The 13,862-nt window shown below is 49.8% G+C and overlaps 1 protein-coding gene across 2 annotated transcripts in view; it reads right to left on the bottom strand.

The window, feature by feature from the left end:
* The window catches only part of Rps6ka2 (ribosomal protein S6 kinase A2), a 192,696-nt gene that overhangs the window by 88,569 nt on the left and 90,265 nt on the right, over window positions 1-13,862 (bottom strand). The window contains exon 1 of one of the 2 annotated variants that reach the window (XM_051205998.1): window positions 5,765-6,173. The exons of the other annotated variant lie outside the window; for it this stretch is intronic. Coding sequence (XP_051061955.1) covers window positions 5,765-5,863 — 99 coding nt within the window. The 5' untranslated portion in view covers window positions 5,864-6,173. Of the gene's footprint in view, window positions 1-5,764; window positions 6,174-13,862 lie in introns of those variants that run through there. 2 annotated transcript variants of the gene reach the window in all.

The raw sequence follows: 13,862 nt of genomic DNA, 5'->3' as shown, positions 1-13,862 counted from the left end.
CTTCCTGGCGACAGTACTAATCGGAGACAATGGAGGACGGCAGAGCAAGCTGGCAAGGAGAATGTCTGTACTGCAAAGCATTTGACAGAGGGTCTTAGCCTAAGCCACAGCCCCATGGATTGCGCAGTAAACTTTCCCACCAGCCCTTGCAGCTCATCTCTGACCTTTGCAGGCTTAAGTGCCATCACCGTAAGATGTGAAACTGTCTTTTAATTTGAAGAGGCAGGTACTCCAAAGGATTAAGTAAGAGATCCAGGGGAAGACAGGAAAACAGGAAGTGTGAGGTAGGCCAGCACGCCAGGGAGGGCTAGGCATGCTCACAGAGACACAGCTGACCCCAGGGGTGCAGAATTTCCTGTGCTTCTGGAAGCCCAGCTGCTGACTGAGCCTGAGGACCTTTGCAAACCGTATCCGGGGATTAAGCAGGACTCCACCACCAGTGGTGTTACTATGTCCTTTAGCAGACCTCAAGAAACTATGTGAATGGCCTACACAAAGGCACACATCCCCAAGGGCCTGGCACACTGTTTATTTTGCCAGTTTAGGAACACACAATGTGTATGGTTCCTGCACATTTGTCCCCTGAGCCCCAGTGGGAGGTTCCTGGTGTTATTTATAGCCACACTATCACAGCGTCATCTTTATTCACTTACAAGTCAGCATGAGCAATGCCTTCTATAGCTGGGGATCATATATGGTGAACTGAGCACCGCGTACATCTGCATCTGACCCAGCAGTTTAAAAGGCTACTTCACAGCAATCTCCTTGTGTTCAGTTCAACAGCTTTAATAAGCGACAACTTATCAGCAAACAGGATGGCAAGAAAGAATGCAACAAAACACAGACCCATAAATGTAAGTAGGCACTGGTCACTGAGGAGAATTCCTCGAATCTTACAATAGCTCTGCTTTACTTATTCAACAGCACAGTGTCTTGGAGGAAAAAATACAATCCTGGCTAAACTCCTAGATGCCAACCCCGTGAACCTCACGTGAACAAACCAATCTTCAGATTCCCTCACCTCCGAGGGGTACACACTCTCTGCTGGCAGCATCCAAACACAAGTCGCCTGCACCTCCCCATTTGCCTACAAGCTGGATCCACAGCCTTCCACATCCTCCCTGCAGAGCAGGCTCTGGAAACTCCCTCGGAAGGCTCCTTTCCTTTCCAACCAAATATACACCACATGATCTGAGGAACTGGCCTCCATCCACCACACTGAGCTACGGAAGCCAGACAGGGGGACAGATGTCCCATCCTTTCCTTAATACCTCTTTGTTCCACTCTTCTGTTTCGGAATGCATGAAAACAGAGCCTATGGCTGAACTGAGCGTGTGGTGGAAGCCAGTCAGCCTATGACCCTGTTGGGAGGATGGTGATGGAGGCAGAGGAAGGAAAATGGGCAAAATCTCAAGAGTTTTGGTTGCATGTATTTTTGAATAAGCAAAAAATACTTTGATACATTTCTTTGATGGAAAGAAAAAAGTATATGTGTTGGTGTGTGTGTGTTGGGCGGGGGGGGGGGGATACTACAAAGATAAGACATATCCCAGACACAGTGACCACAAATAAGGAATTAGCTATAGTGTCTAGGAAATACAATAAAGGGTCAATAGGCAAACGACCTTCACTAGCATAGACCATTTTTACTTGTGGTCTTTTTCCTTCCTTCCTCCCTCCCTCCCCCCCCTCTCTCTCTCCTTTCCTCTCTTTCTTCCCTGGTTATCCAATGACTCATACAACAAGGACTAACAGATTTTCTCGGGTACTTGATTTTAATTGGACATCATTTTCCTGGAATCTATAAAATGGAAGTATCTACCTATTGATCACTAAGAATAAGAACAGTTCTTTGCACCCACAGCTGGACAATCCCTTTCTTTATGTATGTGATTGTGACAACATTTTTTTTCCTTAAAAGAGTTGGGTAAATAAAACATAGTCATGTGGGAACACAGACTACCTTTGATTATCTATGACCAGGGCAAACAAATGAACTAGCAACTCATCTAAGTAGATCACTTAAATCCACTGACTCAGGAATTTTACATGAATCACGCCCCCAAAGCAGCCTTCTATTGCTTTCTTGGCTACTGTCACTAGATAATAAGTTGATCTGAGGCAGAGATCATAGTTTTGTATGCTAATTGCTTAGCTCAGTATATGTGACACATACAAAGATTTTTTTTTTTTCTCTCTCAGGAATGAACAATAGGGAAGTAAATAAATGAAATCCAGCCACTCAGCAGTTTATCACCACCCAAACTCCATCTTTGGCTCCTTATTTCTCACCGACTATCTTTTGGTAGAAATGTCAGTTTTGGATGAAATGGCCTAAATGACAGACCAGAGAGAGATTTCCCATAACCTTGTCAACACCAAGCAACAGGCCATTCTGTAGGTAAGCTAACTCGGCATATCGATACCTTCAGTCGATTAGATGAAATCCTACATTCAGTAAATAACATCATTTAAATTAATTAAAACCTTCACTGCCTCTGGAGAGAATAAGGAGTATACGCCTGTAATCACACTATCAGTCAGGGTCTCTGCTGGGGTTTCTGATGCCTTCCTGCTTAGCTCTCTCACTTGGAAACAGACACTGGAACATTTTTGTGCTCTAAAGCCGTCCTAGCTCAGGGCAAAGCAACCCACATGGGTAATGGATCTGAGGATAAGTGCAGCTGACTCATGGGCAGGCATGCATGATAAGAGGGCTTACGCTATCCCAGCCAGAAGATGGAAACTCCATCTGAGCAAATGCGGCCATCCTATCCTGTGGGCAGCTGACCTTCCACTGGGACAACACTAGCCATGCAGCCAATGGACACTGGGTAATATAAAAACCATCAATAAACCCAGGTAAATCTTATCAATATCAACAGCTAACAGTGACTGAGCAATTTGACCGCCAAGATTCTAAATTGTCTTCCCAGACAGTCACTCACTAACCCCGACATTACCTATCATTCCGTCTTGTAGCTGAGAGAGAGGTTTATGAAAGTTAATGGTCTTTCTAGTCAAAGGGAGATTGTGAATCTAACTGGGTGCACACAGTCAGACCCACTTAGAACTGTCTAACTTCCAGAAGAGGTTTGCAAGAAAAAAAAAAATTAGGCTATGAAGCACATTCCAAACTATTTCATTGGGTGATTACCTTTTAGCAATGACAACTGCTTCCTGTGTGCCTGAAAAATAGCAAACACTAAGGGCCACACAGCCGGCAATGGCTAAAGCGTGGTAACAGCAGGCCCCTGCTCCCACATGGGGCATGTTCTTTGAATCATCACAGAGGGCTTCCTTGTTCTCCATTTTTTTTTTCACCTGTAACAGGACTACACAATAGTAGCAAGTCACCACTATATCCCTCAGGGCATGCCACTAGGGTCCCATAGTTACAGCTTTCTTGGGGACAGGGTCGCTGGGAAGCTCTGAAGCCTGACACCTGTGCCCACGAAGGTTATGAGAGGCTCTCAACTTCCCTTTAAGAGTCTCTGGAACATGTCTGCAGGAATGGCCCACATGGCCAGATGACTTAGGTCAATGCCGATACAAGACAAACGTATTTATATGAACTTTATTTCTAAGCAGAAATGCACAGCATGTTTCTGCATACAATTAGGTAACTTGGTCCCAAGTTTATCAAACATTGTGTTCTAAAAGTAAAATTAATTTTAAACCAGAGTCATTTTTGTTTTTAACAAAGATAATGCTTCATAACATGTCCCCAGGTAAACGAAGGGCCCCGAGGCCAAGACATCTTCGTTTGACATTTTTGGGATCTGCACTGTCCAGAAATAGCCTGAACTCACCACGGGTCCTTAAGACATCTACAGAAGAAGAGGTAAGCTTTGACCAGGCCCCTTTCCTTCTCAGGGTCTTCCTGCTGTGCAGCAGAACATGCCACGTGGATTTTCACAAACATCAGATGTCAGAAACCTGAGGGGAGCACTTGTAAAACTCAACTGGTGCATCTCCACTGTCCTGCTCGTGAGCATCCAGCATGGCATCAGGCGCAACAACAGACCACATTCAACTGACTAATGGAATACACTGCTTTCCTGGCCTTTCAAAACTCTTAAAATTTTAGTGTGTGCGCGCATGCGTGCGTGTGTGCGTGTGCGTGCGTGCGTGCGTGTGTGTGTGTGTGTGTGTGCATGTGTAACACAGTGCTCTGGGATGAAATCAGAAGGCACAGGTTTGTGTAGGGGTCTTGGAAATGTTATTTTCATACTGGAAAAAAAAAACCCTTTTTTGTTATTGCCCCCAACATGCACAATGTATGCGATTGTATTTTGGAGGGTTCTCCATAGCCCAGTTCAGTTCTACTTGCTGAATCCGCACACAGGCTTCTAGAACACTCGGGGCCTTCCAGGTGCTCTGTAAATGGCACACAGTTTGCTCACGGGGACACAGAGGCAAAAGCAATAACCCAGAGATGAGAAACAGCACGATAATAGATAATAGATTAAAAACATTATCTGATAGGAAGGTAAATGCTTCTGCAACGTCTGCTCTTGTTGGCTAGATTTTACAGAGTCCTAGAAAAAAAAAAATGCACTTGCGCTCAGTTTCTGTCATCTTTAAGTTTAAATACCCCTCCCCATTATCAGATCAATAACTATATTTGTCCAAAATCAATGTTTTGTTCTCTGAGAGACAATTTAGTCCCTTCAATTCTGAGCTGGAATTTAGCAAAAGAAACTTTTTCAACAAGCAAATTCCCTGACGCTTTCAATACTATCCCTGGGCTTTCCTGAAAGATCTCTGGATCATCACAGAGCCCTTTGCCTGTGGGTAACATACTAAGGCCGAGACAAAGAAACCCAAAGTAAAAATGGGTGACACTGTTCCTAATGGAACAACCACACACACACACACACACACACACACACACACACACACACACACACACGAGTTCTGTGGGCCAGCCTTTAAGCAGGGGCATCAGTGATCCATGACATCTCTAGGCCAGTTGCCAGCCTCCCTCTCTTCACACCCTTCACTTAAGCAGGTCACGGCTCTGTCATCTACTGGCTCAACAATGTGGTCTGAACACCAGGATGAGGATAGAGCTTAGTTAGTTGTTGAAATGAAAACCATAGTTTAAAACCACAGACGACTGGCTACGGACACCCACAGAAGAAAAGATGAGGGACCTGCAAAGGTCAAGATTTTTCCGGCGTCCTTCGTGTTTCAGAGCCAATCTGTTGCAAAGCCGCCGAGGCTGCAGGGAATTGCGTCAGGCACTCCAGAAACCTTCCTTACTTGCTTTGGTCAACTCTACAGCCATCTCAAATACCCAGACCATCCACACAGTACCAGACCCAAGACAGCACAGGCTGGAGAGGAGGCTACAGAACTTGAGAGTCGGCGTGGAGTCTCCCAAAGAACCCCCACACCACTCGGCAACCCAGCTGCACGGCCGCACCCCTTCTCCTCCAAAGCCTCTGGGGAGTGACCCCGAATCCCGTAAACATAGGAGCACTAGAGAGAAATTCACTGGGGTAGACTTCAGTCCCAGCAAGGACTCGATCTGTGCAGTTGTTATGGAGTGCCAACAACACTTGGAGCCGATTTGATAGGCTTTAATGACAACTAGACCAGTTTTCAAATAACTTCCCACGCCACGCTTGGATCTGGGGTGGATGATGCACGGGACTGTGAGAAGGGCTCCGGTGGCCAAACGCCCTCCGAGCTCCACATGCTCACTCGAGGTACAGCGGGGACCCAAATCCTGCGCGTTCCCGGGGAGGGCCTTTACCTCGAGGCGACTCAGACTGGAGCTCTTGGAGCGCGACTTCTTGCGCAGGTACACGGAGAAGAACCTGCGCACCGTGAACTTCTTCATGCTTAGCTCCATCGCCCCGCGCCCAGCTGCCAGGAGCCGCAGGGCCGGCGGGCGCGCATCCCTGGCGCATCCCAGGCTGGGCAGCGCGCGGGCGGGCACGCGCGCCGGGGGAGCCCGACGCGGTGGCCCTGGGCGAGGATGCGGGCTGCAAGCACAAAGGGCAGGCCGCGCGGGCCACCGGGCCGGGCCCCAGGATCACTCCCGCGGCGCCTTCGCCTCGGGCCAGGAGTACCAGCTCCTGGTTCTCGTCCCCGCCCATACACTACGCCCAGCGCCGCTCCGACCAAACAGAGAGCGCGGCCGCGCCACGCCTACACGCCTACCCACCAATCAGGGCGCGCAGCAGGCGCTCTTTCTCCATCAGCCCCTTAACCCAATGTGGACAACCCCACCCTCGCCCCGCCCACCACCATCGCCTCCAATCAGCGCAAGCCGCCCTGCCCAGGGGCGTCGTCCCCGTCCCCGCCTCCAATCAGCGCCCGCTGCCCACTCCTCCCTCTCCTACTACTCCAGCAGTGTCACCCCGCCTACCTCTCCGCCCACTGCCGCGCCCGCCAATCAGCGCCCACGCCCGTTGTATGCTAATCGGACGCGCGGCTCTGGTCCTGTCTCCCGGCCCCATCAGCTGCAGCTGTCGTGTCCTGTGTCCTCCCCCCCCCCCCCAACACTCCTGTCTACTTGGACCCCACAGTTTGGCATCACGCTTTTCTTCGCAGAGCAAAACTTCAGTGGCCAAAGACCAAACGTGCTAGAAAAGCGCCTGCGGGTCAACGACAGTAGGTCGGGTCGCTTCCCAGCTGGTCCCTGCAGCCCCTTCTCTGGGAGCCACTGGAAGAAGACCCCGCCTGCGCGCATCTCAATGTCAGTTGCCTTCCTCCTGCTCGCAGTGAGGACGCCTCACGTGGTCGGGGCCAGCAGCTGGGAACAAAGGCTCGCTTCCGCTGTGACCTCCGGCTCCGTTTATAGACAATGATCCACACGGATGACTTATCAGGGCCAGCAGCAGGGACATCCTGAGTCCCAATCTGAGGAAGCAATCAGAGCCCAATTTACCCTGAGTCCACATGGTCTTCCCAGACACCCAAGAAGAAAGGCTGAGCTTAAAATCAAGCCCTGCGCCCTGTGGAGAGTGGGAGAGGCCTGGGGAAGTGCAGAGCTGCAGGCCTCTGGGGAGGGAGGGCCTAGGCTTTCCTCTTGGCCTCACTTCCACGCACTACGTGAGCGAGGCCCACTAGGCAATTACTCAACACTCTCCCCACCCAGAGACCACTGGCTGTAGTCAGAAGGGACACAGGGATCAGAAGATCCAACTTGCCAGGCAGTCTACCATGTTCACTTTGTGAAAGACACTGCGGAAGGGAATTACCTGGATCCAGAGTCAGGAGTCAGTCCTATTTAGAAAGGATTGGGGGGGGGGGTGCTGTCCAACCTGTGTGGGACTCCACAGACAGAAAGAACCCTGCAGCACAAGGGTTTGCAGCTCCAGCAGAGCCAATGTACACTGGTACAGATTTGACCAGAGTTAGCTCTTTGTGATGCCTGAGGGGCCTTCTGAGGATAAAACCAGGAGAGCAGGACCAAGATCTGGTCCTCTAAGCAAGCCTTCTTGGCTGCCATCCCCAGGTACTTGGAGTGTTTGTCACATTACATTGCCTGAGGGCAGGACCCGGTCCTTCCTTAAGAAGAGTCTAGGGGAGCCATTGCCTAGTCATGAACTACCGTGGAGGACTGGCCTTGGAGACCTTGGAGACCTCAGGACACATTAGTTCTGGGTCCCCCATACCATTGCTACTCTCGCCCCAGGAACTGATCTTGGGCCTCTTTCTACACTTGGGGAGCCCCTGAGCCATGCCAAAATGCCTCCAGGCCACTGGGTTCAAGAACTCACCACTTCTGAGAACGCTAGCAATTTAATAAGAAAACCTGGAGAGCCAGAAACCCTCCAACACACTGGACATGAAGTTGGAAAGCAGGCAACACAAGCTACATTCCAAAGTTAGGGTGGGAGGCCATGCAAGCTCTGCCACAGCTAGCTGACACGCCCCCACATGAGCTCTGTCCATCTAGAGCCAGGGTGACTTCCTGCGGCTTTTGCCCTTTCCTGAAGACCAGACCACATCACCTGAAAGAGTACATTAGCTGGAACCCACTGAAGAGCAGAGCTGTCCTGCACGGGAAAACCAATGCAGGGAACTTCGCTGAAAACGTCAGTGTTTCCAGTCTCTCTCTCTCTGCACAGCACACCTGCTCTGGAGTCTGTCAGAAAACATCTAGAGTGAGTGCCATGCATCAGGAAGAGGAGAGGAGGCTAGCCTCTAACGCAGCCTCCTTCCCCTTAAGACACAATGAGTGTGGCGGGCTGGAGGGAGATGCCTCAGAAGCAAACAGATAAAGCCCCATGAAAATTAGTGGAAGGCAGGTTGGACAACTGGTTGACCACACCTCCACGTGACTGTGTCCCCAGCTCCGGAGTCAGGGTTGCTGTTGTGACCAAGAATCCGAGACTTCCCCATCCCCACCAACCCCTGGCAGCCAGTCATTGCCCAGGTTTCCCTGCGAAGTCCCTGGTAGCTGTAGGAAGCGATGCTGAGTCAGTTGGTTGTGGGAATTGCATAAGGAAGGAAATTAATGAGACAACACACTAAGAGAAGAAAAGCCACAGAGGCAAAGAGACTAACCAGGAAAAGGGGACCGGGGTGGCCCAGTCAGTAAGGAAAAGCATAAGTGAGTGGCATGAGGAGATGCATGCCTAACGAGTGTAGGGAAGCAGAGAGAGCGGCGATGGGTCCAACTGGAGTAGAGACACGTGGAAGAGAAACGGTTTCGTTCCTGGAGAGAACGAAACTGAGGGAATGCAGAGGAGGGGGCTCTTCCGCCTCTGGATGCTGCCAAGTGTGATGTTACAGCCCTAAAGCTACCTTGGAGCCATGAGGGACCCAGACGTCATGCTAAGCATGAAATCGCTAAGACCTAGGAAACGTATGTTCTCTCATCATCCTGTTAAGCTGCAGGATCAACCAATTCTGGGAACCAAACTTCTTTGAGAGCTATTTCAGTGCAAAATAACAAATCTCTTTACTAAGTTTTCCAGCGGAAAGAACAGTACTTGGTATGTTAAGCGAGACATTCCTCATCCTTTGCTCAGTTACTTCATCTAGGTAAGCCTGGTTATACAATCTAAATTTTTATGAACATTATTTAAAATGTTATTTTAATAACCTTTAATGCTTATAGAATATTGCAGTGGAAAACACAGCGGAGTCGTCACTAGTTGTTACAGTAGGAGCAGAGGATCACAGATGTGACAGGAAATGATCTCTCAGCTTCGGTACTGTGTTCTCTGTCCGGAGAACCACAGACTGCGGGCAGTTATCAACATACGATTCCAAACCACACACCAACTTCTGAGGAAGAAACGGCACCCACCCCACCCCCACCCACCCCTGCCACCCCGTCCATTTGGAGGTGGAAGGACACACAGCATAGCTTTTCAGACCAGGCGAGAAGAGGAAGGGTAGAAAAAGAAAGGGCATCCTATGCAAAGGCCCTGGGGTAGAAGACACTGAAACTTGCCTCCTTGCGTGACCCAAGCAGGAGCTCAAGGTGTGACAGTTGGAAGACCATGTCATTTTTTTCCCAAGCAAAGCAGACATTATAAGAAGCAACAGATGGCACACATAAGAACACATCCTCTCTTTACAACATTTTCTTGGCAACAGAGTACAGAGTAGAGAGTCCATGGAAAGTGGAAACTGTAGCGAGCTTTCTCGAACTGCCAGTCCCCAAATTAGGGCGCAGAGACTTACTGGTTATGAATGCTTGGCCTTAGTTTAGGCTTGTTTCTGGCTAGCTTTTAAAACTAATTTAACCTGTTTCCCATCTACGTTTTGCCTGGAGGCTCTTCATCTTCCGTCCCCTGCTTCCTCTGTGCCTGGCTGGTCCCTGGTGTGTCCTTTTTCTCCCTCATTCTCCTCTTGAACCTAGAGTCTTCCCCCTCCTTATTTGCTGTGCCCGCCATCCCCGCCTGTCCCTCTAATGCCTCGCTATTGACTATTCGGCTCTGTATTAGACCAATCAGGTGCCTTAGGCAGGCAAGGTGAAACAGCAACATGTCCTTGCATAATTCAACAAACGCAGCATGAACACATGTAACACGTCTTTACATAGTTAAAGTGATATTCCACAACAGGAAACAGTCCCTGTAAAAGAGCTCTGAGACAGCCTGGGGGAACCACGGTGTCTGGACAGAAGGGAGGCTGCAGTGGTCGAGGACACGGACAGGAAAGTTTGTGAGGACAGAAGACATCTCCAGGACACATCCTCATCCCCATGTCTCTCCCCCGACTTCTCGGTGTCCTTAGCTCAGAGGCAATCACTCGGCAGGTATCGTAAGTCCCACTGACCCCCGAAAAGCCACCATTTTCAATGTCACCTGTGACTGATCCCAAGCAACAATAATATCAAAAATAAAGATCCACCCCCCCCCCCGCGACTTCTGAGGGAGGAAGAAACAGCTCTCAGACATAAGTATGCCACTTTGTTCAAGTTTGGAATCATTTTTCACAGTAAAACATCTCCTTTCCTTTAAAAAAAATACAGAAAATAATATCTATAATCAAGAACTGAGACAATTAAAAATAAAACTACAGGGAAAATGAAATCAAAATTTAAATAAGACCCGTGATCACAATAACCAACTGCAGTATAATAGACCAACCGCCTCTGGTGTGAGCAACCGCGTGCTATGAATTTATTTTTGTGACTCCCTAATTATTAATCAGTTGTCTTCTGCATACATTTGACCGTGACAGGGAGAAGAAACACAATGGCTGAGCGGGAGTGATGGCTGCTACGGGGAGCTTCAGTGTCCTTCCTGACGGCTGTGCCCCCACCCAGCCCCAAGCCTGGAGAGAGGAAAGGTAGCCAAGGCTGCTACCACACCGTGCATCTGCATGGTGGAAAACCCTCAGGGAGCCTCGGAAACCTCCAGTTCAGCTGGGTTCACCATGGTCAGGTCAAGTTGGCTGCGTGGCTGAGGAAATGCTGCCGGGCCAGGGATCACGGTCCATCTGCCGAGCATATATGGTAGGTGCTCTGTGGGAAAGGAGAGAGGGTAGAGGGTCCCAGGGCAGAGAGCTCTGGGCAGAGTCTGCACACAGGGACTATGAGGAGCCCCCAGAAGCTTGGCAGGAGCCCACCCTGGGAAATGTAGCTGTGAGCATCTCCAGCTTGTTGCTCTGTTCTGCCTTCCACTCCGCCCCTGGAAGTCTGATGCCCGCCCTCGGGCGTCCTGAGCACATACCACCTGTTCACGCCACACTGGGAGTCAGTGAGTTCTGTGTCAGATATGGATCATACAGCAGCCCCTGAAGGAGGGAGGCCCCTGCCTTCTTGCTCACAAAGCAGAACCCCAACTCCTCACTATACCAAGGCCCGTGAGCCTCCTGCATGCTGTGCACCACCTGTCCAACGCCAGGCTCAAGTGCTGGATTTCTTCTTGGTCCCTGGATGTGTGAAGCCCAGAGGCCTTGGTTCCAGGAATGATGGAGGACGTAAGAACTGTCTCAGGAATTGATAGCCCAGCCAGTCCTTCCTCCTCTGCGTGATGTCACCAATGGCAAAAGCTCCAGCTGAACACACGCAAGTTGCGCCTGGCTGCCCAACGTTAACAATCACCGGCATTCGGTAGAGAAGTGGCCCTCAACCTTCCCAACACTGTGACCCTTTAATACAGCTCTTCATGTTGCGGTGACTCGCCCCACCCAACAATAAAAGTATGCTATTCCATAACTGTAAATTTGCTACTGTTATGGATCGTCACGTAAATATCTGATATGCAGGATATCTGACATGCTACCCCTGCAAAAAAGGGTCATTCGACCCCCAAAGGGGTCACTACCCACAGACTGAGAACCTCTGCCCTAGAGAAAGTCATGGGAAAAAAAAAAACCCTCAGACCTGGGGCCAAGGGACACACAGCCATGCAATCCCTAACCCAACATCACACAGAAGGCAGCAGACCCAGAATCATATGTGTGATGACTCAGCCAGTGGAGGTGTCTGACGCAGACAGCAAAATGACCAAATGTAATATGTTCAAGGCAATTAAAGCAAGACGGGCAAACAGGATTACGGACAGGAGACCACAAACATGACTAATCAGGTGTAGAACCAGGGGAGGAACGACGAGGCATTTGACACTGGTTAGATAGGGCCGACACATTCTTGCTGTTCATCAGAGGTGGGTTAGACACGGTGAATCAGGGACAGGGCAGCTCTACCCACCCCGAAGTAAGAGCCAGCCCTATTTTCCTAGCCTCTCCACTCATCGCTAAGAGGTTCCTCAGGACAGCCAAGTTTACTTGCAAACATTCTCAGGCCTCTCCCCTCCAACCCTCTCTCACGAGTTTTGACAGAAAACAGTCTGAACTGGACACAACCCTCACCGCCTCCTGCCAACAGGCACACCTCCTCAACAAAGGTCACTCAGGGCACAGAGCACAGCCGGTTGTCCCTGTAGGACATGGGCTCTGTCCCCTGTGTGTCGGTATCATCGGCGAAGATGAGCTGCCAGGACCCGTAACGAGAAAGCCTTGCCAAGGCCATCGTTCCCGGTTTCCCTGCGTTCCTCTTCCGCTGCCTTCCACTCTCGGGTCCGCGCTTAGTTCCCCTGCCATGTGCTGGTACAGTTTTCTGTAGCCTTGCCTGTATCTCGTGCTAACGGCTACACAATTAAACAACCGGATAAGCATCGGGCTGTTATATTATACTGCGGTTATTTCCAGGGATTTACTTTGCCATGAAGGGCTGTGGTTTACATCACTGCTTTATCTCTGCAACACATTAACCTGACGGACAAACACAAAGAACCCTGCTTTCTTCTGCATTGAAGACACTGAGGCCCTGGCAAGGTGGAGAAGGGCAATTCGTCAGCTAAGAGAAAAGGGAGTTTTCCTATCATTTCCCCCAGCCTGGGCATGAATTATAGAGGAAGGGGGTGGGTGGCAGGAAACAGGAAGTAGGTTGAACTATAGCAGGAAGGACCCTGTAACTTGAAAGGGAGGGGAAAAGCTTTCCATAATAGAAAAGTCTAAGAAATCCGGAATGGGTTCAAAAGAGAATGTAAACATGTTTGCTAGATTTTTATGTGCTAGAGGCTTTTTGTCATTTAAAAATATTTCATAGGCACCCACAGTGAAACACTGAGCATATCCATGAGGGGCAGGGACAAGATGAGCAAGCAGAAGCTCTGAAGGCCGTGGCGGGGAGGGGCCTGGCTCACCTCCCCCTCCTCACATTCGCTCCATGGTCAGAGGACCAAGGGAGGAAGTTCAGACTGGGGGTGAGGTAGAGGGGAATTCTAAGCCATATGTCCGAAAACATCTGTAGGTTCGGCCCTTCCTGGAAATACACCGATGACGGCTAAAACAAGGAGAACTGTTCTTCCCTCCATTGTTAGCTGGTCCCGAGGTCTGACACGAACGCCTCTGTCACTTAGGTCAAAGGTTTCCCCACCCGGAAAATCAGGGGACAGCGCCAGGGGCCACACAGTGTAAGAGGCTACGCTAGTCTGTCCCAAAGGTGTGTCCCTAAATGCCAGCAGGCGAACCAGAAATAGACTCATTCTGAAGGAAACTCCCCTGCCTGGCGGAGAACAAGAAAGAACATGGGCCAAGGAGAAACCGAAAGTCACAGCACTTGCTTTTAAAGGTCCAGGATGGGAATGTGCAAAGCTTAGGCAAAAAGGACCTGCATATGCTTGCTGGACATGCGCCCTCCACGCGCATTCCATAATAAACACAAAATTCCAAGGAGCGTGAACTCATAGTCATGAGCTGATAAATTCTCTGAGAGCATGAGTCAGTGGAGATGACAAGTCGTTGAAATCTGTGTTAGAATGCCATAAAAATATGCTCAATTAATGCCTTTGGTGGGGGGGGGAGAAGAAAAAAGCAGAATTCAAAGACTTACAAACCAACTAGACGTTGTAAAACGAGGAAACTAGATGTTG

Source organism: Phodopus roborovskii, unplaced genomic scaffold (genome assembly GCF_943737965.1).
Source record: "Phodopus roborovskii unplaced genomic scaffold, PHOROB, whole genome shotgun sequence".
Taxonomy (NCBI): domain Eukaryota; kingdom Metazoa; phylum Chordata; class Mammalia; order Rodentia; family Cricetidae; genus Phodopus; species Phodopus roborovskii.
The sequence above is the reverse complement of the archived record's forward strand: the minus strand, read 5'-3'. Positions and strand labels throughout refer to the sequence as shown.